This window comes from Pezoporus wallicus, unplaced genomic scaffold (assembly GCF_028554395.1).
Source record: "Pezoporus wallicus isolate ANWC-B61680 ecotype Strahan unplaced genomic scaffold, APGP_CSIRO_Pwel_v1 contig_6520, whole genome shotgun sequence".
Classification (NCBI taxonomy): domain Eukaryota; kingdom Metazoa; phylum Chordata; class Aves; order Psittaciformes; family Psittacidae; genus Pezoporus; species Pezoporus wallicus.
In genome coordinates, this window is record NW_026636887.1 from 555,787 (window position 1) to 582,096 (window position 26,310).

At 35.0% G+C, this 26,310-nt stretch overlaps 1 protein-coding gene across 18 annotated transcripts in view; it reads right to left on the minus strand.

Moving 5' to 3' along the window:
• Positions 1-216: 216 nt before the first annotated feature.
• The window catches only part of DOCK9 (dedicator of cytokinesis 9), a 113,749-nt gene continuing 87,655 nt past the window's right edge, over positions 217-26,310 (minus strand). For 6 of the 18 annotated variants that reach the window (XM_057402062.1, XM_057402067.1, XM_057402061.1 and 3 more), the window contains 17 exons: positions 25,199-25,246; positions 23,222-23,358; positions 19,291-19,406; positions 18,647-18,784; positions 18,173-18,355; positions 17,430-17,543; positions 17,074-17,289; positions 15,495-15,552; positions 14,598-14,704; positions 9,555-9,677; positions 9,035-9,148; positions 7,387-7,533; positions 4,990-5,200; positions 4,368-4,558; positions 3,339-3,439; positions 3,038-3,176; positions 217-1,444 (listed from right to left, as the gene is read on the minus strand). In XM_057402062.1, the coding sequence (XP_057258045.1) occupies positions 1,322-1,444; positions 3,038-3,176; positions 3,339-3,439; positions 4,368-4,558; positions 4,990-5,200; positions 7,387-7,533; positions 9,035-9,148; positions 9,555-9,677; positions 14,598-14,704; positions 15,495-15,552; positions 17,074-17,289; positions 17,430-17,543; positions 18,173-18,355; positions 18,647-18,784; positions 19,291-19,406; positions 23,222-23,358; positions 25,199-25,246 (2,266 nt within the window). In that variant the 3' untranslated portion in view covers positions 217-1,321. Of the gene's footprint in view, positions 1,445-3,037; positions 3,177-3,338; positions 3,440-4,367; positions 4,559-4,989; positions 5,201-7,386; positions 7,534-8,348; positions 8,385-8,776; positions 8,783-9,034; positions 9,149-9,554; positions 9,678-14,597; positions 14,705-15,494; positions 15,553-17,073; positions 17,290-17,429; positions 17,544-18,172; positions 18,356-18,646; positions 18,785-19,290; positions 19,407-22,647; positions 22,692-23,221; positions 23,359-25,198; positions 25,247-26,310 lie in introns of all 18 variants that reach the window. The other 12 variants (XM_057402075.1, XM_057402065.1, XM_057402072.1 and 9 more) reach the window with 5 other exon arrangements.

Genomic DNA, 26,310 nt, shown 5'->3' on the forward strand with positions numbered 1-26,310 from the left:
TAGCTATTGTAACATGTAATTTGAGTCAAATGTGAGGGATCCAAAACCAATGTCTTAACTAATAACCTAAATTCCCTTAATTGACAAGGAATACGAAATAAACCCTAGAAGTGTCTGCATCTTATCTCATACTTGAGCTGCAAAAAGCCAGTTTGTTTTTTTTTCTTACCAAGCTTCCAGGGACACATCTAAAATAAAAACCAGAGCACACAGTGAGAAAAGTAACTACCTTTTTCCTTTTAATATAGATGCAGTACGGAATGTTTAATTACAGCAGAACAGTGCTTCCAGTTAAATAAAATTAAAAACCTTTATTTCCCCCAAATATAAAATTACTAAATTAATGTCTTAAAAGAATAAGAACATGGAGAAAGCTTTAAATTATACCACCATTTACCACAGTAACCATGACCACCAATTTCATATTCCATTGCTTTGGCAAAAAAGTTTTCTTCTTTTAATAACTGCATATAAACCTAACATAGCAAAGACTGTATACATCTTTATATTGCACTTATTTATATACAGGAATAAATGAACTGTGAAGTCTGCATATGCTTGGAATGAGAGGATTTTCACAATAAACTGAAAGCAGAAGGATAACAGCTGGTATGGATATTAAAAAATGCTTAGAAATGTAATACATTTATGTACAGACTGTATGGACTGTATTAACAAACAATATGTACATAACAATTTACTACTATTGATATTTTAGTATAAGTCAGTGTTCATTAATACAGACCTTTGGTTGTATTTAGTTGTTTAATAAGATCTAAGCTCACATACCTCCAAAATGCAACAAGGTATAAAATAAAGCACAACAATTTGCCAAATGGTACAAAAACTACTGTCAGTTCCATTAAACCCAAAAAAACTAGTGTCTCTGTCTAGCCTCAAAATAGTTCTTGTACTTGGAATCAATCTCTATGTGCCATACACAAAAAGAACACCTGAACGTTACGTCTGCAAAATTACATCCCACAACACTTTTTTTGTAATGTGCAATTCATCTTGATAATACTTTCTAATGCAAAAGAGAAATTAACTTCAACTTTACAGTTTTCCAACACACACTTCTGCAATGACATTGTGAATACTTTTAAATGTTACCAGCAAGATTTAAAAATATGTATGTGTGTCTCCCTTACTCTAAAAGATTATTACCAGTAACTGCTATTTGCTAAGTGTGCTCAGACATTCGTATGGATTATACAGCTTGCACGTGCCGAACATTTAGCTTCAAAATCATCCCGAGTTCGCACACCAAAGAAGCAAATCCACATACTTTAAAAAAGAAATACTTTCCTTTACAAAACAATCATGCAACTGAAGAAGAACTGGGCATCCCATGAACTGTTGTGCTTGTTGGAGTTCCACTTATGGCGTTGAAAATGTGTAGCGAATTCGGCATAACGCTGGCCTTTTCTTCAACAGGAGTAATCTTAAAATGGAAAACATGTATTTACCAAAATATTACAAAATGACACAAACATTTATAAAACAGCTAGCCAATTCTGTAACTTGCTTCTCACCCACTCAACTTTCCAGCATGTTCTCACGAGCAGGGGACATCTTTCTGAGGATGGTTACTCTTTCCAGCCATCCTCTACTACATTTAGGAGGCCATTAGTTATTTCTCCAATATCAGTTCTAATTTAGGTATTATACTGTCCTCTGCAGAGGAAGCTTGGATAGCTTCTTTCATTTCTTGTGTTAACTTTCAAGAGTTTCAACAATGACAACAAGCTTGGTTTTTGCCCCTCCTTTTTTTTAAACTTAGAGGTATGATTTCAGCATTTCGTATGAAAACCTACCAGAGCACCAAAAAAGACTTAATTCTTAACAGCTATAAGTTTACTGATGCTAAGATTAGAAATTCTGGGGAAAAAGGAATATTACAAAGCTCAGACAAACTAAAAGCAGAAATAAACAAAACTAATTACCATCCCATCTGATCATATTGGCAAGCAGCAGAGGAGGAAAAAAAGAAAAAAAAATTTAGATTCTTTTCTGTATTTTCCATAACAAAAATTTTGCAGTTATTCACAACCCATGCTCTTATAAGACAGCAAATAGTTTCTTCAATGGCATTAGAACAAGCATTGTGAGAAGCTATTTTTCCAAATACAGCAACAGGCAAGCACATAAAGGTAACATTTTTACAGATTTCAGCGAATAGCCTCATGATTCTGAGCCATGAGAGGAGCAATCAATCTAATTTGGAAAAAAAAATATACCCCAATAACACCACATGATATTTCCTGTAGGCAAGAAATACAAGTTTTGACAGTTAAGAATCATGAGCCGCTCTACGAAAAATATTATACAAATAAGAGTGGAGGAAAGAAAAGGAACCTGAAGTGATTGAGATAAATAAAAACATCAAGAAGGCAGGGATCAAGCATGAATCTTCAGCTCTTCCTGTCCTCCTGGAAATAATTTCCTTGCCTTTGAAGTCAGGAAACATTTCTACCATAGATCCCAGATGCAAGGTCCTACATCTCACTCCATAAGTGTTCTGTTTTTCCTTCTCCTATATGTCCAGCTTGCCTATAGTGAAACATGTTGGAATACCTCCTGGAAGATAGTTAACTCTCTGTTGCAGAAGTAAATGCTCATACCTCCAAAATATAAAGAAAAAGGGCTCTTTGCAGATTAAATCCCCCTTAGTTACCAGGAAGTATAGACTAAGGTCTTTGGGTCACTCAATAGAGACCCCTGTAACTACACATATGAAATTCATATATATTCATGTCATTAAATGTTTTGTCTTTACTGTAGTCTTCCTCTCCTATAAAGAAAAAGGCTGGTGCCAACCAGAATTACTTTCTTAATCAAGCATCTGCAGAAAATTCACCAACAGAAAAAAAAATTAAGTTCCACAATTCCATGATATGCTTACACTCCACTAGAAAAAAATACAAAAAACCTGAAACGACCCTTTTGCATAAAGCATTGTATATGCTTTTACCAGTGGGTTCACATTACAGCTACATTTTAAATGCTGGTATGTAAAATTAATTTCAGCACATACTTGTTCATGCATTATTTCAGAAAGTTCTTTCGCCATTTCTCTGTAGTTGGCCTTCATTTCTTCTTGATATTCCAATTGATCTTCCTTTATAAGTCGTTCATTTACACCCAGAGCGTGCCCACAAGCTTCAACAAATTGCCTGGTTTAGATAATAAAAGAGGATCTCAATCAGGAATATAAAATCCAAAAGGTTAATTCAAAATACCAGCTTACAGCATGTTTTTAAGGCAGTCAGAATACTAAAGTGTTAAAGTAATTCTTTAAGTCTTGATAAAGTCATTCCCCCTCCAAAAGAACATACCTAAAAACTTCCTTTAGTAGCTTTACTTTATTGTCTGGGTATCTTTTGGTGTTTGTATCATCTAAGAAAGCTCTTGCATACGCTAATGGACCAGCATTAACCTAAAAAGAAGAAGAATTACAAAATAAAGTCAGTTCTCTGACATTTTGTCTTAGCAATAAGACCTACTACAGGTGTCTAATTTGTTTGTCTTAGGAGAACACATGGATTTCAAAAAAGCTAGACTTATTTCAGAAGATAACTGCTGGAGTTGGAATGTAAGAGCATTAAACCATGCCACTGATGCCCTCATCTGCATGGGCGGTGAACACTTCCAGCGACAGTGATTCCACCACTGCCCTAGGCAGGCTGTTCCAATGCCTGAGCACCTTTTCAGTGAAGAAATTTTTTTCTAATATCCAGTCTAAACTGCCCCTGGAGCAGCTTGGGGCCATTACCTCTTGTCCTACCACTTGTTAATTAAGACTCTTACCATACTGATTTGTATATGCTACAACTGCTTCATATACTTTATTTTGCTGAACCTTTATGATTTTTGATTGATTTTTCTTTTTAACACATTCAGTTCTTGCTAGCCTTAGGCAAAACAAAAATGTCTGACAGTGAGATTTTCTGCTAATACCCCACTCCAATATTTTGTCACTTCTTCACCTCCATAGGGATCTTACCAAAATACAAAAGAAGTAATGACCATGTTGAACCTACTGTGAAAGACCTAGGCAAAATGTGCTCATTCATTCTCATATAGTAGTTTCAACTATAAACCAAAACCTGGTGTGACTCAGACCACCATAAATTCCAGGGATGAATCTTAATCCTTTCATGTAGTTGTCCATGATCCGTATTTACCTGAAACACTTTTGTTGCTTTTTCTATTCTGAAAATAGCTGCAAACAGTGATAATATTTCTAATCTAGGACATTCTTGAATATACAGAATAGAAACAAATGATAAAACGCTACTTATACACTTGTTGAAGGACAGAAGCAAGTGGAATTTCAAGCTGGATGGCAAAGCATATGGTCTTACCTGAACACTGACACTTCCTTGTAGCTTCAGCTGCAATTTGATCATATCTACTTCAGCTGAAGAGCAAAGCTGCCTCAGTTCTGCAACTTTTTTACTCATTTCATCAATGGCTACTTCAATTGGGTTTAAATCAGTGTGGTGCTGGTACATTACTGGAATGCGCTTCTTCACATACGGGAAACAATGTATAGCTATGGATGGAAAAAGTTTCATATAGTTAAAGTATTTCAATAAGGTGTGTTTTGATAGAATTTTATGCTAAATTCTCATTTAGAAGTAATCAGTTGCCCAATTTAATAACATATTATATAACAGAAATACTACCAAATGTACAGGGAAACAAAATATTGAAAATGTAAATATGCATAGCTTTACATGGATTAAAGCAAAGAAGGATCACCAACATTACTGCTAATAACTACTGATTTTAAAAGGTTGTTTTGTCTAACAGTATTTTAGTATACTTTGCAACTGTCACCTCCAACAGTCGTGTGAAATATACTAAAGGATTTTTTCTGACAAAATACACAACATATAGAAAAAATTAATATCAAGGATTAAGTATAACCCTCCCCCCCCAAAATAAGTTTACTTTTAAAGGAAATTTGCATTCAATCAGTACCTGTTAAAATAGTCCGTCTTTTACACTGTTCTTCTACTCCTCCTTGTCTTTTACCAGCTTGAGTGAAAGGCATCTCAAACATAAAGCGACGAATGTTATGAGTCCTTTCAAAATCTGTTTTTCTTTCTTGCAGCTCTTTTTCTTCGAAGTATGGAATTACATGTGTAACTTGAATATATGCATATTTTGAATCTAAATCCTTAGGATTTACCTTTAGAAATGGTAACAAAAAATAAGCAAATAGCTGAAATTGTGAATAAAGTGGATTTAATTGAAGTTACACAACTTTTGGAAATTAAATTTGGTCTCAACACATTATTGAAAACACAAGAAACATGAATGCTCTCACAGGGCTTATCTGCTCTCAGTTTCTAACTATTCAGAAGGAAGGAACATAAAATGAAGTTTTACAATATACTGTGGGGTTTTTTTAGTTATTTTATTTAAATACTCATTGATAACTGCTGTATGCAGAACCGCAAACAAAAACGTATTACCAACTTATACCCATGATTAATACTGGAAGGCACAGGTAGAGAAAACTCATAAATAAATATCTTGTCTTCCACAAAGCTGATACAATTGTAGACTGGAGATGTAAAATTGCTAGTGATAAAAAAACATTAATAATTAAAAATAAAACCCTACATCATATATAGTTCAGATACCACCTCCAGAAGGCACTGCTCCCAACCTGCCTGTCTCAATTCTGACACCCTGTCAAGGTCCCAGAGAATACAGTGGTGAGAGCAGAGCAAATTGAAGGCTTCACTATTCAGTTCATTTTGCTTCTAGGACTGGATGGGTGAGGGCCTCATGAACTAGATCTTTTATTTGGTAAAAGGAGCAACTGTCTCCAGTACCAACAGATAAGGCCTCCTAAGTTTTCACCAAACACGGTGCCTAAATGGACTAAGGATTTTTTTTTATTTTGTGAATTCCCCCAACCATGGGATAAAGAAGGCACCCTAAACCTGTGCATCTTTCTGAAAGTTGTTGCCTACCATTTTAGTCCCATGTCAAACATTCACATTATCTCTGCCGGTCTCTGAGCTATTTCACTTGTATAAACTAAGTGGGAAAAACAGTACAAATAGGCTGATGGAATGGTTTGGGTTGGAAGTGATCATAGGGATCATCTAATGCCCCTGCCATGGGCAGGGACACCATCCACTAGACCAGGTTGCTTGAAGCCCCATCCAGCCTAGCCTTGAACGCTGCCAGGGATGGGACAGCCACAACTTCTCTGGGCAACCTGCTCCAGTGCCTCACCACCTCATAGTGAAGAATAATACACACATGAAGTCATCAGGTAAGCCCTGGAGTAAAGTGGGAACACAGCTAAGGTCTCCCTGCTGTTATCCTTTTTATATTGAAACATGCTGCTTAATTATTTTTTAATCAGGTTTTTGTTTTTTTTTTAAGTTGATTAGATTGGAACTTAAGTGGTGATTTTGACAAATGCATTATAATTAACTGTAAAAAAATCAGTAAACTGAAAGACCTGTGAAAAACTGGTACTGCAATATAAATCCCTCGCCATCCACAGCATGTAATCTAGCCCTTGCCTACATCCTCCTCTTCTTTTAAAGTTCCAGTACTGAAAAGCCCACCATTGCTGCACTTTCAGGTCAAGAAGCTCAGAACTTCGTGATCTTACTGGTGGAATCGAGGAACAGAAGACAGGAAATTATAAGAAAAGATCACCATAAAGTCTGAAGCCAACTAAAAGATAAAAATTGCCTGGCGAAGGGAACAAAAGGAATACATGAATGCATCTTGTGCAGTATTTGCTCTTCTCAGCATACAGGACACTGTAGCCCTCTTCAGTTCACCAGTTTTGGAGCCTTCAATTACAAGGGAAAGCATTTCCTATGACAAATATAGATTTAACCAGATGACTCTGTGTGAGCATATTTTTTCTACAGCTTAAGCATTTATAAAATTGAACAGGCTCACAGACAGCAAAGGATAAGAACAACTGACACAGAATTAAAATGTTATTTACTTTTGCTACTTTCCTCAGAAGAGGTGCCTGTTTCTGACTTCAGAAGAAAGTTTGGACACTGCTATTGAGGGGCAAAAAAGGGAAAAAACTTCCAAAGAATGACTGTGCATGAACTGGCAAGAAATAAAGGTAACACAGAATATGATCATAATCCAAATTTGTTCCAAGATGCAATTATTATTTTGAGAGGTAACACTATGGTTATGAAGCTTTTTGTTTGTTCTTAAAAGTAAACATATTATGAGATAATAGTTCTCTCATGTCCTTCAACCAGTAGAGTTTTTAAACACATATATTTATGTGTCAAATAACAGACAGTGAACCCACAGTATTTCAAGTGGATTAGTGAAGTAATGTATTAGAATTTTTGGAGTGAATAAAGATCATACTTTGCCAGAATCCTGAATCATTTTGACATTTTCAGATCCAAATTTGTCAGAGTAGAGTTTTTGAAGTCTTTGGGAAATTTCTGAAAGAGGCGTGAGTTTGGGCTCTTTGTAGATATATTCCTTTCCATCTTCATCCTCAAAGAATCCCTGTAAAAAACAAAGTAATCAAAATCTTGGGAAAAAAACACATAGCACAATGATTCAGATGAACATAATGTGTGTGGTTCAAAGCAAATATAAACATTTAACATCAGAATTCAAGCAAACATATATAAAGAGAAATTAAAATCTAAGTAAAAAAAAGGTTTCCTAAGAGGATAAAACCCCAGACAAAACAACAAACAGAAAAATGTACTTGTCTACTACAGAATGAGTGAAAGATAATGGAAACACAGTTAAAATTTTAAATTTTTGTTGTAATTTTATGGTGTGCCAAGCCTTCGAGATAAATTTTCTTCACTTTTATTCAAAAGTGAATTTTCAGCACTGTTTCACTTGCCAAAACAGAAATCTTGTTGTCTAACAGGACTATCTGATTCACAAGTGAGTATTTTGGCAATAGCTAACATAAAAATACTCCAAAAATTTTCTTTATGTAGTAATTAAAAATTATATAAAATGAAATTTAATTGTAATTATCTTAATTTTATGTTGTACTAGATTGGCATATACTTCTTTATTTTTATTACATAAAGCATTTGTTTTAAAACCGTAACTAAAAGCAAAATAGAGTACATGGGAAGTGAAACAGGTCATTGGTTTAAAACAACAAGCCATGTCAGAGTTCATGTTTGAAACCAGAAAACAAATATTTTTGTCATAAACAGAACAGACAAAATAGAAAAGCACAACATATCATGTATAAACACAGGCTAGATTGACAAAAATACCCACATCAAACTAAAGTGAAATGCAGTAGTTTTTACTGCATTGCTTGCTTTTTAAGCAGTTACTGTAATTACCTCAACATCTGTTTCACTGTCTGTAAACTGGTATTGCTATAAAGTTATAAAAAACAACAGAATACATGTAAAGTTATACTGCTTAGAGCATTTTACAATTCTCCATGCTCAGCTGAACAATAAGCAACTGGGCTATGCATGTAGAAAGTGTAATACTTGATACTGCGTGGTACCATACATATGCATTCTAGACACATATTAAGAGGATGTGAAGCTGTTCAATACAGAGCCAGAACTTTTGTTCGAAGCATGCAATACTGATGCATAGAAAAAGAGTGATTTGTTCTCTAATGGAACTTGATGTTGTTTTTTGAATCGCAATGGCCATTAATGCATACCAATCTAAGAAGCAGCCTTGCAAACCACACTGTAGCACTACAGACATTAAGTCAATACATTGCTAAGAACTGACATTATAGAAAACTTACCGCTGCCTTAAGGTAGTAAATCAAAGAAAAAAAAAAGGAAAAAAAGGCAAAAACTTTACTGAGAAAAATAAGAAAGAAACTGTACTGGTATTGATGCATGTTTTAAAATGAATTAAAGATGGTGTTTAATTATTTCTTACAGAACACATTTCTTGTACTTTTTATGTCATGGTGTCAATACAGATGATGAAATAGTAAACATTGTCTGCTCTACCCAGTAAGAATTTATTTTACAAATGAAACTTAAACAAAACTCACCTGTCCAAAGAATGCTACCCTGAAATAAGTTCCCAGCAGTCTCCTGCCTGTATGCATAACTTCTGTTACTTTACTGTATGCTCGATGAAGAGTGTCATATAAATGAGCAAGCCTCTAAAAATAAGAAACAGTCATGGGGTAAAGGAATAAACTAGAACTTTCCTATCTTAAAACAACAATAACTTACGTCCTTGTAGTTAATAATAACTAAACCCATTATTTCATTGAACACTAGTAATAAGTTTTGCATACAAACCTACTGTATAGAATAATATAAAGTAATATATAATAATATATACAATAACATAGAACTTGTGTGGAATAATACACTATTGATTTTTAATTATTTAAGGAAAAATATTAAATTATTTTAAATTAAAACAAAAATTTCAACATGTTCATATTTCATTTACAATTTAAATATTTTCGTTCTGTGATGTCCAATGCGTCATGCAGGTAAGATGAGAAAAATCAGGACTTTTTTTTCCTCACTTGAATTTACTTATGATGAATTTACTACCTCAAAATCTCTCCGTTTTTCATAAATAGGAATTATAAGTTTATATATGTCAGCAATGAGTTCGTAGCGTTCTGCCTTCCAGAGTCCATCAGCACACTGCTCCAACAATTCCATCAGCACATCCTAGATTTGGATACACATTTGAAAAAGAAAAAGTACTGAGTACTCACGGAAAGCACAGCAAATAATTATAACTAACGTTCTTTCTAATGAAAAGGGAGATCTTGCCTCAAAACAAAACAGAATGGACTGAGTTTGCATTCATATTCTTTATATTTACCACAAACAGCATTTTTTGTGTAGATACTTCTGACCTCTTAGGTCTACAAATGACACCTGTGTGAGGACCCTGGGTCTTAACTTGAGACCCCTGTCTTACTTTGTAACAGGTTGGTTGTTTTGTTTTTGTTTTTTTTTGTTTGTTTGTTTGTTTGGTTTTTTTTGGTTGGTTTTTTTTTGGGTTTTGGTTTTTTTTTTTCCCTCAAAGTTTGTTTCCTTGGGTTGTGGTTTGTTTTTTGGTTTTTTGGTTTTTTTTGGGTTTTGCACAAAGAACATTATTTTAAAAAGATAGCTATACGAATGCTTGACTAACAGTTCTGAAGGAAACTATCAAATGACATTAACGATAAAACAAAAGGATACAATACCAAATCTGTATTCAGAGTAGCTACTAAGATGTAACTGTGGAATCTGGAACACTTGGTCCAGAATTAAACTATAAAGCGAGAGAAGCTGAAAAGTCCTGAAAGGCTCAAAACAGAATCACAAGCAAGAAACCACCTTGGATTTGTCAGGTTTGAGTCCAATATCCTTATTTCCAAAAAATAGTCATTTAAGGTTAAATAAGAACTATGATTTTCGGTATGTTAGAATGGAAGCATGAATTCTGCATTAGAGCAGTTACATTGTAACTATAAAGTCCCTTCAGTTTGTCATAATTCTTTATTTTCCATGCATTTGATTTCTTCTGCTTCAGTCAGCACAACAAAACTAAGATAACAATAGCTTGCTCTGGTTTTCATAAATCTGAAATTACTTGGCTAAGTCCATTAACTCATTTACAACAAACAATTTTACAGATACCATGGAAAGCTTATAGCTCCTGTGAGAAAGCTATCATATACTTGGTCATGGTTTGAGTGCAAAAGAATTTCTGTGAAGAAGCTCATTTGCTTCCACAAACCCTATCATAAATCTGTCCTCTTCAATCATGTCTGGAGCTCCAAGAACCTCCAAGAGAATCCAAGTCTGAGGAGTGTCAGAAGACATGACATTTCTACTCCTTGAGACCTTCTGGTTCCATTCTTGCATTGTAGTGGTGAAGCCAGAAGTTGGAAATAACATTTTATCCTTAGAAGGGATCCAGTGCTATTCTATTGCCCTCCTCCCTTTGGTAGGGGACTGAGATAGCATGAAGAGATCACTAAGAAAAGTCTACTTTAATACTGACTGCAAAAATAGACTGAAAAATGCTACCCTTATCCATGTGCTGCAATGGTTCCCAAAACATCTCTTCCTTTCCCCCAGTCATTATTGGGCTGTATAGACTCCACAGTATCACCACCCTCAATGATTAGGTGGTGACAACAGAAAGACCAGTGTCACTGCTGGCCCTCAAGACTATCCACAAACACTGTTTTATGTCAAGAGTCTTAACTCAGACACCAGAGGGAATCCAAATACAGCAAAGCAGCAGAATTTTGCTTGCATACAGGAAAAATACATAAAAAGCAAAAGATGTGTGAAGAGATGATAGGAGGGAGGAAAAGGACACAACACTTCTTGGTCGCTTTTCTCAGTGTTTATCTGTTCTCACAGGAAAAGGGTTCCCCATATACCCAATCAGAGTTTCATTTGTAACCACCATACTTCAGGCATCTTATGTGTTTGGGTAAGTACCTATTTCTGCTTTTCATAAAATGCTTTGATATATTGAATTACACTGGATGTTGATCACTTACAATATCATGTGACCTTTGAAGTGCTTTCATTTACCAATCTGCAAGTTAGAGAAAATCCTCCCATGGAAAGTCATAGCTAAATAAGAGGCCAAAAAAAAAAAAAGAAAAAGAAACCCAAAACAGGGAGGTAGAAATTGACTCAGTATCTGTGATGTAGCTGTATTCTGGCATAACTTATTTGGGGAAAAAAACCAAAAAATCTGAATTGTTTCCAACCTTCATTTGCATGGAAACTGGCACCTGCCACAGGCCTGTTAGCCGTAGCCCAGATCTCTCACTGATGGAATGCTTACAGCAAAGTCTAGCACGAAAAGGATACCATATTCCAGCCTTTTACCTTCCTATTTCTAACACTCAGAAGTTTGTTGTTTTTTTTTTTAGTATTGCAAGAAGAATTTGAGTTGTGTTGCTCAAAAGACCGTCTGGGCAAACAACTTTAACTGAAATGCACACAGTAACTTTAAAAAAAAAAAAAAAAGATTTTCTCTTTTTTTTAGACTAGTACAGTTTTGCTCACATAAGAACACACTGAGGAAACAATCCATATATGAATATGTTTCTATTCATGAAACAACTAGACTTCCTTGCTCTGAAGTACTTTTGTAAAATACTACTCACCCAAATTTATCCATGATTTTTAGTCTACTAAAAACCACACAGTTCTTCCCTATTATTACTCTTCTTGGGGCAAACTGTAGGAAGTTATCTGAGAAACAGTAACTTTTTTCAATACTCAGTGAGTCAGAGTACTACATGGTTAAGTTTAAAAAGGGTTGCATGCAGAGAAAAACTAAATTTGGCAAGGTTTGATGCTTTTGCAGGCTCCACAGACTTGTAATTTCACTCTTGGCTTAATTCCATTCCATAGAAATACTGAGAAATGGAAATAAATTTGTGTGGCGTTCAATGTCCCAGAAAAAGCAGTTGTCCTGGGTTCAGCAGTAGCAGTCATGTTTTTTCCTTTGTGTTAACTGGTGCAGTGCTGTGTTTTGACTTCTAGTTTGAGAACAGTGTTGGTGAAGCCGATGTTTTCGGTTGTTGCTAAGTGATGTTTACCCTGACCAAGGACTTTGTGAGGCTCATGCTCTGCCAGGGAGGAGGGAAGCTGTGAGGAAGCAGAGACGGGGCGCCTGACCCGGGCTAGCCGGGGAGGTATTCCATACCACAGCACGTCATGCCCGGGGTGGGGGTAACTGGGAGTTACCCGGAAGGACAGGGGCTTCCGGGTGGAACTCGTTTCTTGGCCGGTGGTATCGTATTCTCTTCCCTTGTTATTTTCCCTTATCATTGTTTTAGCTGATAGTAGCGGTGGTGATTTGTTGCTGGACTGTTCTTGTCTCAACCCGTAGGAGTTGCACTCTCTCGATCTTCCTCCCCGTTCCTCCGGGAGCGGGGAAGGGGAGAGCCCCGGTGCGGGGGGGGGGGGGAGACGGAGACGGACCTCGATTGTTGTCAGCTCGGCACCACTCACTGGCAGTGAGCGAACGAGTTACCTGACTGGGTTTAAACCACGACAGCAGTATATTCTTTTTGCAGGCACTGACTAATGAGAAAAAGAATATTTTTTAAAATTTTTCAATTTAAAAAATAAAAAGAATTTACATCTGTCAAATGGCTTGTCAGGTAGATACTGACAAGCATTTCTAACTAAAGTTTCCATCAGCAGTAGTCACTAGTAACCCAACTCTTGGCTCACTTCCAGCAGCTTACATTTCATTTTGAGTAACATGATAAATTTCATGCTGGATCAGGAAAATCAGTGGTTTAAAGACTACAGCACATAAATTAAAACAAACAAACAAAGCAATCTGGTATTGAGTGTCCCTGGAAAGCAAAACCACTGAATTTCATCATTTCAAGTTAATTTCAATTCCTGCCTTCCCAGAAAAAGGCAAGTCAACAAATTTTGCCTCAAAACTACAGAGCAAAGCACAACCATAACTTAGGAGTAAAACACAGGTACACTAGGCCTAAACCCAGGCTGAAATCCCTAAGTTTTTCATCTGTTCCTCCTAAATCTGTTAGCATAGCCACAATTTGCAGAGTCAAATAATAGTCATACACCTTCGCCGTATACAAACTAAAACAAAATATATATATATTGTACATATATGTATATATAAACAGGCAGTCTGTCCCTCCCTCTACCACCTATCCTAATACATAGTGCAGATATAGCTCTTCAGGAAAAAGATTATTCATTTTCTTTTTACATAGGCTTCTTAATAGTAAAATTTACTGTAGAGCACAGATGGATCACTGAAGACACAAGGAGAGAAACTTAAGCCAGAAAAAAATCAACACTGATGTAAGTCTGGTGTCGGTTAAACTATTTCCATTGTTATGGCGGATTTGCTTAAGGAAACCAGAAAGCAATAAGAAACCACTAAACACATTTTCATGACTGCTGGTGTAGTAACATTCTAAATCAAAGTCAGTTTAGGGGAAAAAAAAAAACAAAACAAACCAACTCCCAAAAAAACCAAAACACCCAAACAAACAAAAAACCCCATCTTGCTAATATGCTAATAAGCCACATTAGTGTCCATCCTGTCAACTAGCTTATAATCTTATTTTTGAAATTACAGAATCACAAATGGTTTGGGTTGGAAAGGACCTTAAAGATCATTTAGTTCCAACCCCCCTGCCATAGGCAGGGACACCTCACACTAGACAAGGTTGCTCAAGGCCCTGTCCAACCTGGCCTGGAACACTGCCAGGGATGGGGCAGCCACAACTTCCTTGGGCAACCTGTTCCAGTACCTCACCACTGTCACAGTAAAGAATTTCTTCCTTATATCTAGCCTAAATATCCCCTGTTTAAGTTTGAAGATTTTGCTTACTTTTACTCCAGTAGTGGTGTTGACATGATGCGCTACTGCTTTATTTAATATAAATATATATAATAAATTCTCTAAAGCCAAGACATCTCACAGAAGTATTTTATTTCAGTTTTAGGATTAGAAGAACAGCTAAGAAAATAATTGTAATATCCATCACATTAGCCAGCCTCCAGATTGAAACACAAAACTTGGAAAAAACGTCAATGTGCATCACTTCTAACACTCTTACGCTTACTTACTTCATTGAAGTGAACATCTTGCATTCCAACATCCTCCATCATTGAAGCCTCTTCATCAATATTAGGCGTGATTACTCTGAAAGCAGTACAACCTTGCCTAAACATCCCTGTCATAGAAAAAGCAAAACAGGTAAGTTATTTTTTCTCCACCAGGATAATGTTAGGCCATTTTGTGATGCTGGATAAAGCAGAAGACATATTTAAAAATACTTAACATTACACGTATTAATTAAAGCCTCAAGAGCAACCAGTAAATACGACAAAAGCACATATTTATTTCACACTTATTTTCAGTATTTTTGTAACATTTAAATACTATAGAAGCACATGTTTGTTTCCTAGCTCATTCCTAAAAAGATCCTTTCTGCTCAGATGTGAGTCTGACCACCAAAGGTTTTATTGAATGATTACCTCAAATGCATTTTTCTTTCTCCTGGAAATACCAAAGGTAGAAGTCTGACTCTCTATATTACTGAGAAGAAGTAACTTTTATATGACACTATTATCACTGACTCAGCATTTAAAAATTTCTATGAATTTATTTTGACTTCTCTGGAAATGACAGATTTTCCTAAATGCAGTGAGAGATTATTTGTGGAACAAGAATATTCACTGGTGAGTTTGCTTTGGCAAGGGTCTGACTTCAGCTGTTCAAAGCTCTGGTGTAAAATTAGCGGGTTTTTTTCCTTTCCTAAAAATTTTACTTCCCCTTTATCTGAAATGTTGCCTCTTAGATATGCAAGTATACTCTTAAATACATGAGTATACTATCTGGTTAGGTCAGAATTTTTTCCTTCACAGCAATGAAATGCCTACAACTTTCTCAGGGAAACTATTGCTTATCCTAAACTATATTGAAAAAAATATAAACATTATAGGAAGATTTCAAAATCATACCTTTTCGTGTGAGGTATTCTGCAACCAGTGCTGCTACGTGGACATAGCACATTGCTGCCTAAAACAGAAATATGTAACAATCTTGTAAGTTACAATTATAATGGAAGTACTAAACCTAAGGTATGTAAGAGCCACAGGCTGAGATAATTTCTTTGGTTTTCCTTTTTGCTGCTTTGCAGGAGATGTCCTATGACTGGTTTAAGAATTCTCCACCTCATTTATGCAAAACAGTACCTGTGCAAGAGCACTCACTCTTTACCAGAGCATTGTGTAGCATGGACAGCACTACACAACCTGAATGACCATGGATCATGAATTACCATTTGAAAGCAGCAAGAGAAAAAAAAGGAGAAGTTTCACCAGTGAATGGAATTTGAAGGAATTTGGTTGCCGTAGTCCAGAAAACAGAAGAAAGAGAAGAGGGACAGCACAGTTTTCAAGTATTTGAGATGCTTCATGAAATTGATATTGATCATTTTTCTCCACAGAAAGGACAAAAAATAAAGATTCAAGATTCTTCCTTTACTAAAAAGTTTTAGGCTTACAGCAAAGTGTTAATTCTAACTGTAATTCTCAGTTGAACAGTTTACATATGGAGGTTGCAGAATTTCAGAAAATGGAGGTGAAGGGAAAAGGTAAGTGCATGTTAGAAATTCTCTCTAATTCATACTTTCTATGGGGTTGGGCTTGGTGATTTCCAGTGGTCCTCATCTAGTTGCAGTCAGAGAGTCAAATTTAAAAGAAAAAAAAACAACGAAAAGCAAACAAGCAACAAACCAGACCTGAAAAGGAAAAGGACTACAAGAGCTTTTCTTCTGAGAGAATGGAAGTTGCTTCCTTCAAAATACAAGCCAGTAACAGAGTATTTTGGATAAAAAATACTAGAAAAGAATTCTAGTACTAAGACATGAGTAAGATAGCAGCTACTATTTCTTGAAGATATTTACTCAGTTACATGATTCTAAGTTTAACAGACATGTTTACGAAATTCAGTGATGTCTTGTAACTTGATCTACTTTCAGATGGAGCAAAGTTTCAGAAAGAGACAAAATGCATTCTGTATGCTGACAAAATATTTACATCAAGACATAAAAATCCCCACTCCCAACTCTTGTTTTTGCTAGAAAGAAATATTTTAACAGCACAGTGAAATCAGATAACTTTTTTCCAAACAAAAAAAATTGTGATTTCTCAATTTTAAGAGCACAAGGAGTTTTTTAATAAGCTGGGACAGAATCAAGCTGATTCTGAAAGGCAACTGGAGAGAAATTCAAGGAGTGGCTTTAAGTGTTTCAGCAACTGATAACAAAGATATTTCTAAGTAGAAGGTCTGTGTCGTCCATGATTTGCATTGAGCGTTCCTGGTTTAGCACTGTGTCAGCTACAGTTGTTAAACATATACTTTATATTACTAAACAGTGTGACATAAACTTATCAGCCATTCAAACTAATCTACTAACAATTAAAAAATTATTAAAAGTGGTTATTATATTACACACTAACAAACAGTACGTTCAATTTCAAGAAAGATAAGCTGAAGCTTTTACAAAGCTAAAACTAGTGTGACTTTTTCTCTTACCTCTGACAGATCTCCATTTTTAACATGGATCCTTGCCATGCTGTCTAACCATGTCTTCCTTAGTTCAGGTGTACTAGCATAAGACTTTGCCAAACTGTACTGGAGGTCTACAAGCATTTCTGGATCATTCTCATGCTCCTTCATCTGAGCTGTAGCCATCAGTACTGTACGAATACGTTTTGTTAAATCCTTAACGTCAGAGGGGAATGTAGTGTGCTAAAACACAGAGAAGTCAGGTTAATTACTATCTTTTTCTATTATTTGAATAATAAAAAGTTGAAACATAATTGCAAAAGATGCTATGATGGAGTTTTCAAGCATCCTTTTACAGTATGGAAAGAAGAATAAAACCAGACCTTTATAATTCTGTCATTATTGGCACAATTGTTGATGATGGAAAGGGACTGCTGAAATCTAGTTCCTCCAATTCCAACAACATCCGCAATCAACTGGCTTACTGAAATAATGACCTTGACATAAACAAGTATCTTGTTAGTGCATATTTAACAAAATACCTTGTGATGCACCTATGAAGTAAATGCAAATGAACTGGAATTTTAATTGAAAGATGACTCCCTTCAGGTCAATTATATTTGTTTTGTTTGTTTGTTTTTTTTTTCCAAAGTTACTTGTACAATAACATAGGCAAGAAAAAACAGGCTTGTGTAAATTTAATGCACATGCATTCTCTGCTCTAAAGACTGACTGCCAAGTGAACTAGCCAGCGGTCATAAAACTAGAAAACTATTGTTGCCAGCTTTGCCAGAAGACACAATTTTCTATGTATTTGATTTATTTTAGACTTTAACTTGATTGTGACTGCATTCTTTTCCTTTTTCAGATGCAACAGGGTATGCCAGTTAACAATTAACTTCTACAAAACAGAACATCTGCTACGGACAAATAAAAATTATTTCCTATGAAACATAGGGCCATGAAATTGTTTGTATTTCCTTGTACTGAACATGCTTTTATTGCCATCTTTTTACTCTTAGAATAGTATCAGTCTTGAACACAAAATTGGACAGGGCTTTGCATCTGCACATCCACAAATATAATATTTAAAAACAAAAGAGAAAAATAAAAGAAGTATACTAACTTGCAGATGTGTCCTAACAAAAGACTTCTTCCCTGTGTAATCAAAATTGTTTCTCATTAAGAAGTATAGTAGCTGTGATGCTTCAGTACGAATCGAACTCAGTTTGGAATTACAGTATTTCAGAATTTCATAGCACAGTGCAGAACACATATCAGCTCTACCTTCATAAAATGTAGAAGGAAACTGAGGAAAAAGTAGAAAAGAAATTATTTATTAAAACTAGCTTCAGTTCTTTATAAGGATATCAAGAAAAAATTCAAATATATTAATATTCCCAAACTGTGGAAAAAATAGACATAGTAGTTTGCAAGACAATACGACTTTTACAGCAATTCAAAGGACACTGCTGGGATCAGATCAGTCCTCAATAACCAATACTAATTTGGTATTTTAGTTCTTAATTTTTTGCATAAAGTATTGTTGACTAAAGAAATGGATAAATATTTGAAGATTAACTATTTTTAAACTTCCTACCTTAAAAATAAGTGCTCTTAATGCAATGAAGACATTTTTCAGTGCTGTTTCAGACTGATTCTTTTGAAGGAAGCAGAGGTATACATCAAATACTTTCTTCATCAGTGGATTATGCCCATGATCAGTCAGTAGTTGATTCTTTAAATTGAAAGAGAGAATGTAGTTTTGTACAGCGATACATTTATACTATTCTAAGAACATACAGATCATCCAAAAGAAGAAAGTATTTAATAGAAGTGGTAACAACAACAATAAACAATCTGCACAGTACGACCAAGATTAAAAAACTGAAGGAGGCAGTCCTCCTTTAAAAAACATTCTGATAATGTTGACTTGCAGACCGGAACTCAGTACAGTTTCAAGCTCTGTGTATGAAGATACAAATGCTTGCAGGAGGTCAAAGTTCTACAGAGATTACTGCTGATCAGTAAGAAGCCTGTGTGCAATGAGTAACTGAAGCCAAAACATTTGCTGCAAAAGGGTAACAGCTTTTACATGACACAATAATGAAGCACAATGCTAGAAGTGCTAAAAATACAATGCTGTATTACTAGACTATAAAATATAATTATAATTTTAAAAATATTTGAGTTTTTTCCTAAAAGATAATTATGGGAGATATTAACAGTAAGAGAAGAACAAACCTTAAAAGCCATTGTGAATAATGACAGAGTATCCAGAATTGTAAGGCAAACTTCAGTGGCAATATTTGCTTCAAGTAAAGACTGGTGAAGAACATCTGCATCTGAATGGCCATAGCCTACAGAAATTCCAAATGAAGTGTAAGTGCTGAATATACTAATTTAGATGTTTCTTATTTCCAAAAGACTTGCCAAACTAGGGAAAAATTAAGACGTAAAAAGTCTGAGAGAAGTTAGTACTCAATATAGAAAAAGAATTCATAAGTGCATATAATTATTCTAACATAATTTGCAAAAGATCATAAAATATATTAAGTACTAATTTCAACAATAGAAGCATTAAATAGCAGTTTAAACAGTAAATGTCTGATGTTCACATATATGTGTATATAGATATAAATGTACAGGTTATACACACACATAATAATCTTAAAATAAGAATTGCAGTAGAATGGAGTTACAGCTAAAAATGTGTGTTGGTAATTTAGCAATGTTATAAGAATCTCAAAGTCAATCATAAGTCCACCATTGTAAAAATACAAAACACTAAGAATTGAAGGAATATAATCATGTACGCATATGCAGCTGAAGACCCAAATAATTATTTGTGCTCTGTAGAATAGCATGCAATAACTCCATATTTAGTAAAAACATTGTATTGCTTCTAGCTCCATACTGTATTTAAATAATTTTAAAAACATATTATAAGCTGTACTGAAGCAGGATATGCCATTTATATTCCCTAACATTAATATTTAAGAACCAGACTGACAAATGTGCCCTAGCTGCTTCATAAAAATTTGGTCTTGATTGTTTATGTATTTTAGTTTTACAGTCAACCTGGCATTACTAAACCAATGACAAGCATGACCTTGGTCTTGTACAGACCAAGAAAAGAACAGAAGAAACTATATATTCTTTCATAACGACACCTGGCCACTTTCTTCTGCACTTCCTTGCTTCCCTGGCTGAACTATGCACGCATACCCATAACCACCAGTTTCTTTGGATTTATACATTCTTTCTGTATACTTATTGTTCCTTGTTTTTTTGTGTGTGTGTGCGCGCGTGTGTGTGTGTTCTCTCTGCGTCCACCTCTTCCTCCTCCCATTTACTTTATTTGTGGTTTCAATCCAGCTACATCTTCACCTCTCTAGTGACAAAGAGGAACAACTGGCATTTGAAAGCAAACAGCAGCTGTTTGAAAAATATTCTCTTTTACTCAAAGTGTTCTTTTCCTTAAAGAAATTAAAAGAAAAATCCTTCTTCATAAAAATCACCTTTGGGTAGCCTGAAATCCTTAAGTTAGCTCATGGTTTCAATAACATTAAAGATACCAAAAGATGACAAGTATTTTTAGAAATGTGTTGAGTACAGAGGACATGGTATTTATAATAAAACTTCACACCTCCTTTAAAGAACAAGTAAAAACTGTAGTCAATGGACAGAATTCCACAGAGTTCAATTTTTTTTTCTTCACATAAATAATTTAAAACAAACAAACAAAGAGGTAATATGGATTACTCTGCATTATTACTAGAGCTAGAAGTTTTGCGCAGGATGTAAGCGTAAAGGAACACTCATTTCCATTGAGTTAAAAGACTGATTTAGGAGTGCTTTTCCCAAGCACATAATAAAAAACTATTCTTGTTCAATTCACTACTATTCTAGAGAAAATGATTTTGTATTCTTCGTGTGTAACTAACATATTGGAATCCATTTTTCACATCTAACTTAAAAGAAAGCTATGGAACGAAAATTACCCCATATAATATGGACATCTGCCTGGACACACACATGATTGTGCCCCCACATAGTCACACTACCACAGAGTAACTGAATTTAGAACTATTTAGGAACACTGAAAATGAGATATCTAATGACTGACTAAAGCTTGACAATGATCATATACAGCTATTACAGATCAGGGTATATCTCTTGTATTTTACTATATTTGCATGTCACTATTCAACTGAGCATCCTCCTCTCCTCCCACCCAAGCAATACACATAAATCCACATTCTTGTAGTTTGTATTGAGATGCTTTAGAAATTTGAACAAAGGGCCTATTATTTTCATACTTAGGCACAAAAAATTCCTCAGACATGAAATATCACTTACACTATGACTTCAATTCTATTCCTTGTTCAAATGTTTAGAAAGGGAGAAACCTTACATTTACAAGTTACATTATTACAAAGAATCATGATTTTAAAAGTAAGTAAAGTTACATCCTTCCTGTATGTATCCCAGTGACGATGCCTACAAGTTTTATTCAAGCTCTGAAAACAACTCTGGATCCAAGATACAGGCAGACTGACAACTAAACAAAACTAAAAATTAGACAACAAGACCAAAGATATAAAATTCAATTTCACATTTGACATGGTTTTTACAGAAACATAATTTCACTTTGTAAAACCTTGGTCAATACAAGCTGTAATATTCTGATACTTATTAAATTCCCAACATTAAAAACAACCACCCTATTATCACTTTATGCAAAGTTATCTGAATGAGACACCTTCCTTTATTCGTTTCCTTCAGGTGGGAAAGAATAGAAAGTTTATTTTTACAGAAGCATGCATTTATTAAAATCTTTCAGCTCACTGTTTCTAAAAGTCAGTAAACTTTGTGAAGTTCTGAAAGTATGAAATCTCTTCGCAGAGGGCCTAGGAATAGCAGTGTTATTTATTTCCCAGAGATTTGTTTTTTTACATTCAGTCTTCATCTACAAAGTATTTTAACTTACTGAAAATGTTGTCATATAGCGTAAAAGCTGTTTCGTTTGCTATCAAAAAACATCTAGAAATTATCATGATGCAGCAGTAGCAGACAGATTACTGTGCTGTAATTTGCACAGTTATAAAGTTTTCTGACATTCTTAAATTCAAAGAGTTGCATTTCTTCTATTTAACAGCATGAGAATGCACTTATAAACAAAGAGGTTTGGTGGGATTTTTTTTTTTTTTGTTTGTTTGTTTTTTCACTGCACTATGTGGTGAGTCTGGTGCCATTAGGCTAATAGTTGCTTTTTATTACAGATAATGAGCTAAAAGATTTTAATGGATAGTTAGATATGCTTTGGGAAATAAAAGGATGGACACAGTGAACATACAGTTAAATAATGGCTTTACTGCACATAATTCTTTTCAGTATCAGTGTCGTGTTTTACTGGATTAGTCAACCAGTTTCATTGGGTTTTGAAGCTCAAAATCGAAAAATGGTGCTTCAGAATAATTGGCATACAGTATATTTTGCAATTTAAGAGCAGCATGTTTAAAAAGATAGGCCAGAAGCAGATTTAGTTTTCAATACAGCAGTTTTATACAAGCTGACTTCAACCTGATTAAATCTTACCATTGTCTACAGAAATCCCAAGAATACTTGATATCTTTCTCACACTGAAAACAGAAAAATCACTTCATTATTGGACGCTTTTTCACTTCCAGACAAACCAAATCATGGGCTTCACAAACTCTGCAGAAATTCTAAGAAACTTATTTCTCCTTAGAGGATGTCAAAACATGGAGATACGGTCAGAGTGAATATGATTTTACACCGATCATTTTTAAGACCAAATAGGAGGTAAAAGTAAAGCTTACTAAAGCAAATAAAAAAAGATAAGTGAATTTTCTAAGTATGCGCAGCACAAAGTTGAGGTGCATGTAATTAAAAAAAAAAAACAACAAAAACCAAACCAACAACAACAAAAAAATACAATTTTAAAATATGCTTTAGTTAACCATGCTCCATGTTATGGCATCAGTCAGCACTGAATGCTCTATCACACGGCAAGGAACAGACCATCCAGTTATTCCTTTGACCTAGAACAATAAAAGTCATCAAAGTGCACTGGTGTCGCTCTGGGACCTGTCTCTGGTGTTGTGGTACTGGTTAGGGATGATGAATGTTACCATGTCATGAGACTTACTGTGGTTAAAAGTGAGAGAGTTATCCAGGCTGCTCAGCTGCTGTAATCTGGCATGCATCATCCCTGTTCTGTTACGGGAAACAGGCAATGTCTGAGATTTTCGATCATGAACTATGGATCCCAACCCCTCCTGGTTCCTGCAAGATGGGTGAAATGGGATAGAAGCAAAAGTTAGACATGTCAAACTGCAGCAAGACAGGAAGTGTTAGTTAAGCATAAGCAATTTTAGAGAAAGAACTATAATGCAACCTATTTAGTGTTTTATTTATAAAACAAAAATAGGTAGCTTAAAAAAGCATCACAGCAAACTCTTTCTGGAAACTTCAAAGCATGAAAGCAAAAGCAGACAAGCAGTTGCTCTTGAAATACTAAATTTACTTCAGAGCTTTTGAAAACATAAGTATTTGAGGACATAAATATTCTGAAAATATTCAGAACTCAGAACCAAATCCTCTATTTTGATTGTAAAAATTCGAGAAAAAAGTTAGGACACACAGTGGTAAAATTAGAAAGCAGACATGCAACAGGAGTGCAGGAATTAACTGAGGTATTATGTACATCTTACCCAAGCAGGAAGGGAGAAGAGCCATATACTTTGTTAAACTTGCAGCAACCCAGTGAAGAAAACAGAAAAGTGATCTGTGTTAGCAATCAGTACAGGCTAACTTCCTATTGAGTACCACCACCAGAGCTGATGAAAAATGAAAACCAGTGCTTGAATTACAGAATTCCCTGTTCCCTTTCATTCTCTCTCATTAGAGTATTTTAAAAATACATGCATTGATTGTGATACACTTCACAGTAATGACAATGTGAAAGACCAGAAAGCTACATTTACCAGGAAAATGCAGAAAATCTCTGCAGAACACCAGATGATTTCTATAGCTTTTTATTCAGTGTAATGTGAAGTACACAAACTAGGTGATCGGTAACTAAAAAAGAAACTGTTGTAGTCTGCTCTACAAACTAGTTTGAAGAATTTTTACAAAAAGTCTGAAAGTTATAGACTCCTGTAAGTCCAGAGTTTGAAGTACATTTAAACGCAAAGGCTACAATCAAAACCTTAAGAAAGTCAGATTTATTTTGGCCTTTAATTTTTCCTTTGGGGTATGTAAACAGAGAAGAAATTTTTTTTCCTGAAAAATCTTGAAGGAGATAGTCAAGTCTGTTGTTTGTACAAAGCGGTATTAATTATTACATTACTTTATTATATTTATATTAATATGTATATATTATTTAATGCTATTAAATTTAAATTACTAACAAAACAGTGAACATTTTAGTTAGAATGCTTTACTACCTGAAGTCAGCGACTTTCTCACTGAGTTCAAGAGAGCCAGTATTTCAACCTCACAAGTTTAATTATAACAGTATTATTATATCAGCCACAGTGTAAGGCCTAAGCAAGTTGCTGTATCTTACTCTTTAAAAAAACTACTTTGCATTAAAAACCACATTAAAGCAATGATACTCAAATAATTTAGTGCATGTTTCCGACTCCCATAGATTTTCTCCTGAACAGCCTTGGGAATATACACTTATCTAATGGTACTTTGAACTTCAAAATGAAAACCAGCAGCATTGGAATGTTCACCAGTCACCTTTCAGTAAAAACACTATATATAAAGTTTCTAAAACGTTTCAATGGACATTATTTTATGGCCAAGTGAATAAACATAAAAATAATAAAATTTCTTCCTATTGCAAGGAAAAAAGTGCTGTAAAAGATAGTATTTAATGGGTGGATTTTCAAGTAATTGATAATATACACAACACACACCATTCTTAAACACGTACCAGCCTTTCAGACAGGATACAGATTTGTTATATAGTAACCAGTCACTTCAAACTGTTAGGTATCATTTCACAATAACTGTTCTACTCATGCAATGTATTTGTAATAAGAGATTCAAGGCATACAGTACACACTACTATTCTTAGTGAACAAGACAGTGAAATTTAAATTCCACACAGTACCTGGCTATGTATCGTTTTCCCATGTACTGGAACTGGTGTAAGCATACTCTGCAGAGAACACACAAGTCAGAGAAGCATTTCCTTAACATTTATGCACATTGGAATTATTCAACTATTATTTACCTTTAAACTCTTACATCATAAAACTTCTTTATTTCTCCCACCTTTAAAATTCCCTTCCAGTCCCCAAGCCAAGAAAAACTAAATATAGCTCTTTTGAAATCAGGTTAACTGAATTGACAAAATACTTCCAGAAAGTACTCTAGGCTTTTATGAGTCTTGTTCCTGCTGTTGTTTAAGGAAATGTGAGATCATCCACTGCAGTAACGATATAGAAATCTTAGTTTTTATTCCATATATTGCTTTTGTGATGTAAGTCTTCTTTGATAATTAGTAATTTGAGATTACTGATTTGATCACAAACCAATCCTATCTGGCCCTTAAGTAAGAATCTAATGGCAAAATACTGTTCCTTGAATAGGTTGCCCAAGGAAGTTGTGAATACACCATCCCTGGTGGTGTTTGAGGCTAGGTTGGACAGAGCCCTGGGGGACATGATTTAGTGTGTGGTGGCCCTGCCCATGGCAGGCAGGTTGGAACTAGATGATCTTAAGGTCCTTTCCAACCCTAACTATTCTATGATTGTATAAACAAGCAAAGTAAGCGTTAAGGGCTTCTGTAGTGCACAACTTTAAGCAAGCAGTGCCTTCGTCACTTTTTACTTATGTACCAGTCGATTTCCATGAAGAAACACGTTAAATGTGCAAGGGATGGAGTGCTGCCATTGATAACAAATATTGGACTCATCCCATATCTTTTTTACAGAATGGCAGAGGACACAAGGCTAAGAGGACGGTCCACAACCCTTTGGTTCTGAAGTTACACAATTCAACTAATTTTGATAGGCAACCATATAATTTCATCCAGTTCACGTTACCAGATGCTTTTTGATGCAAACAGGGAAGAAGACAGTTGGTTCCTCTTCTATTCTACGAGCATAGCAATATTCTGAGCACTACTCACTGTTTAGGAACTTCCCAAGATCACTTCTGTTTAGCCTAATTCCAGAAACTATCATGCAATCGGACAGACATGCAATTGTGCATCTCAAG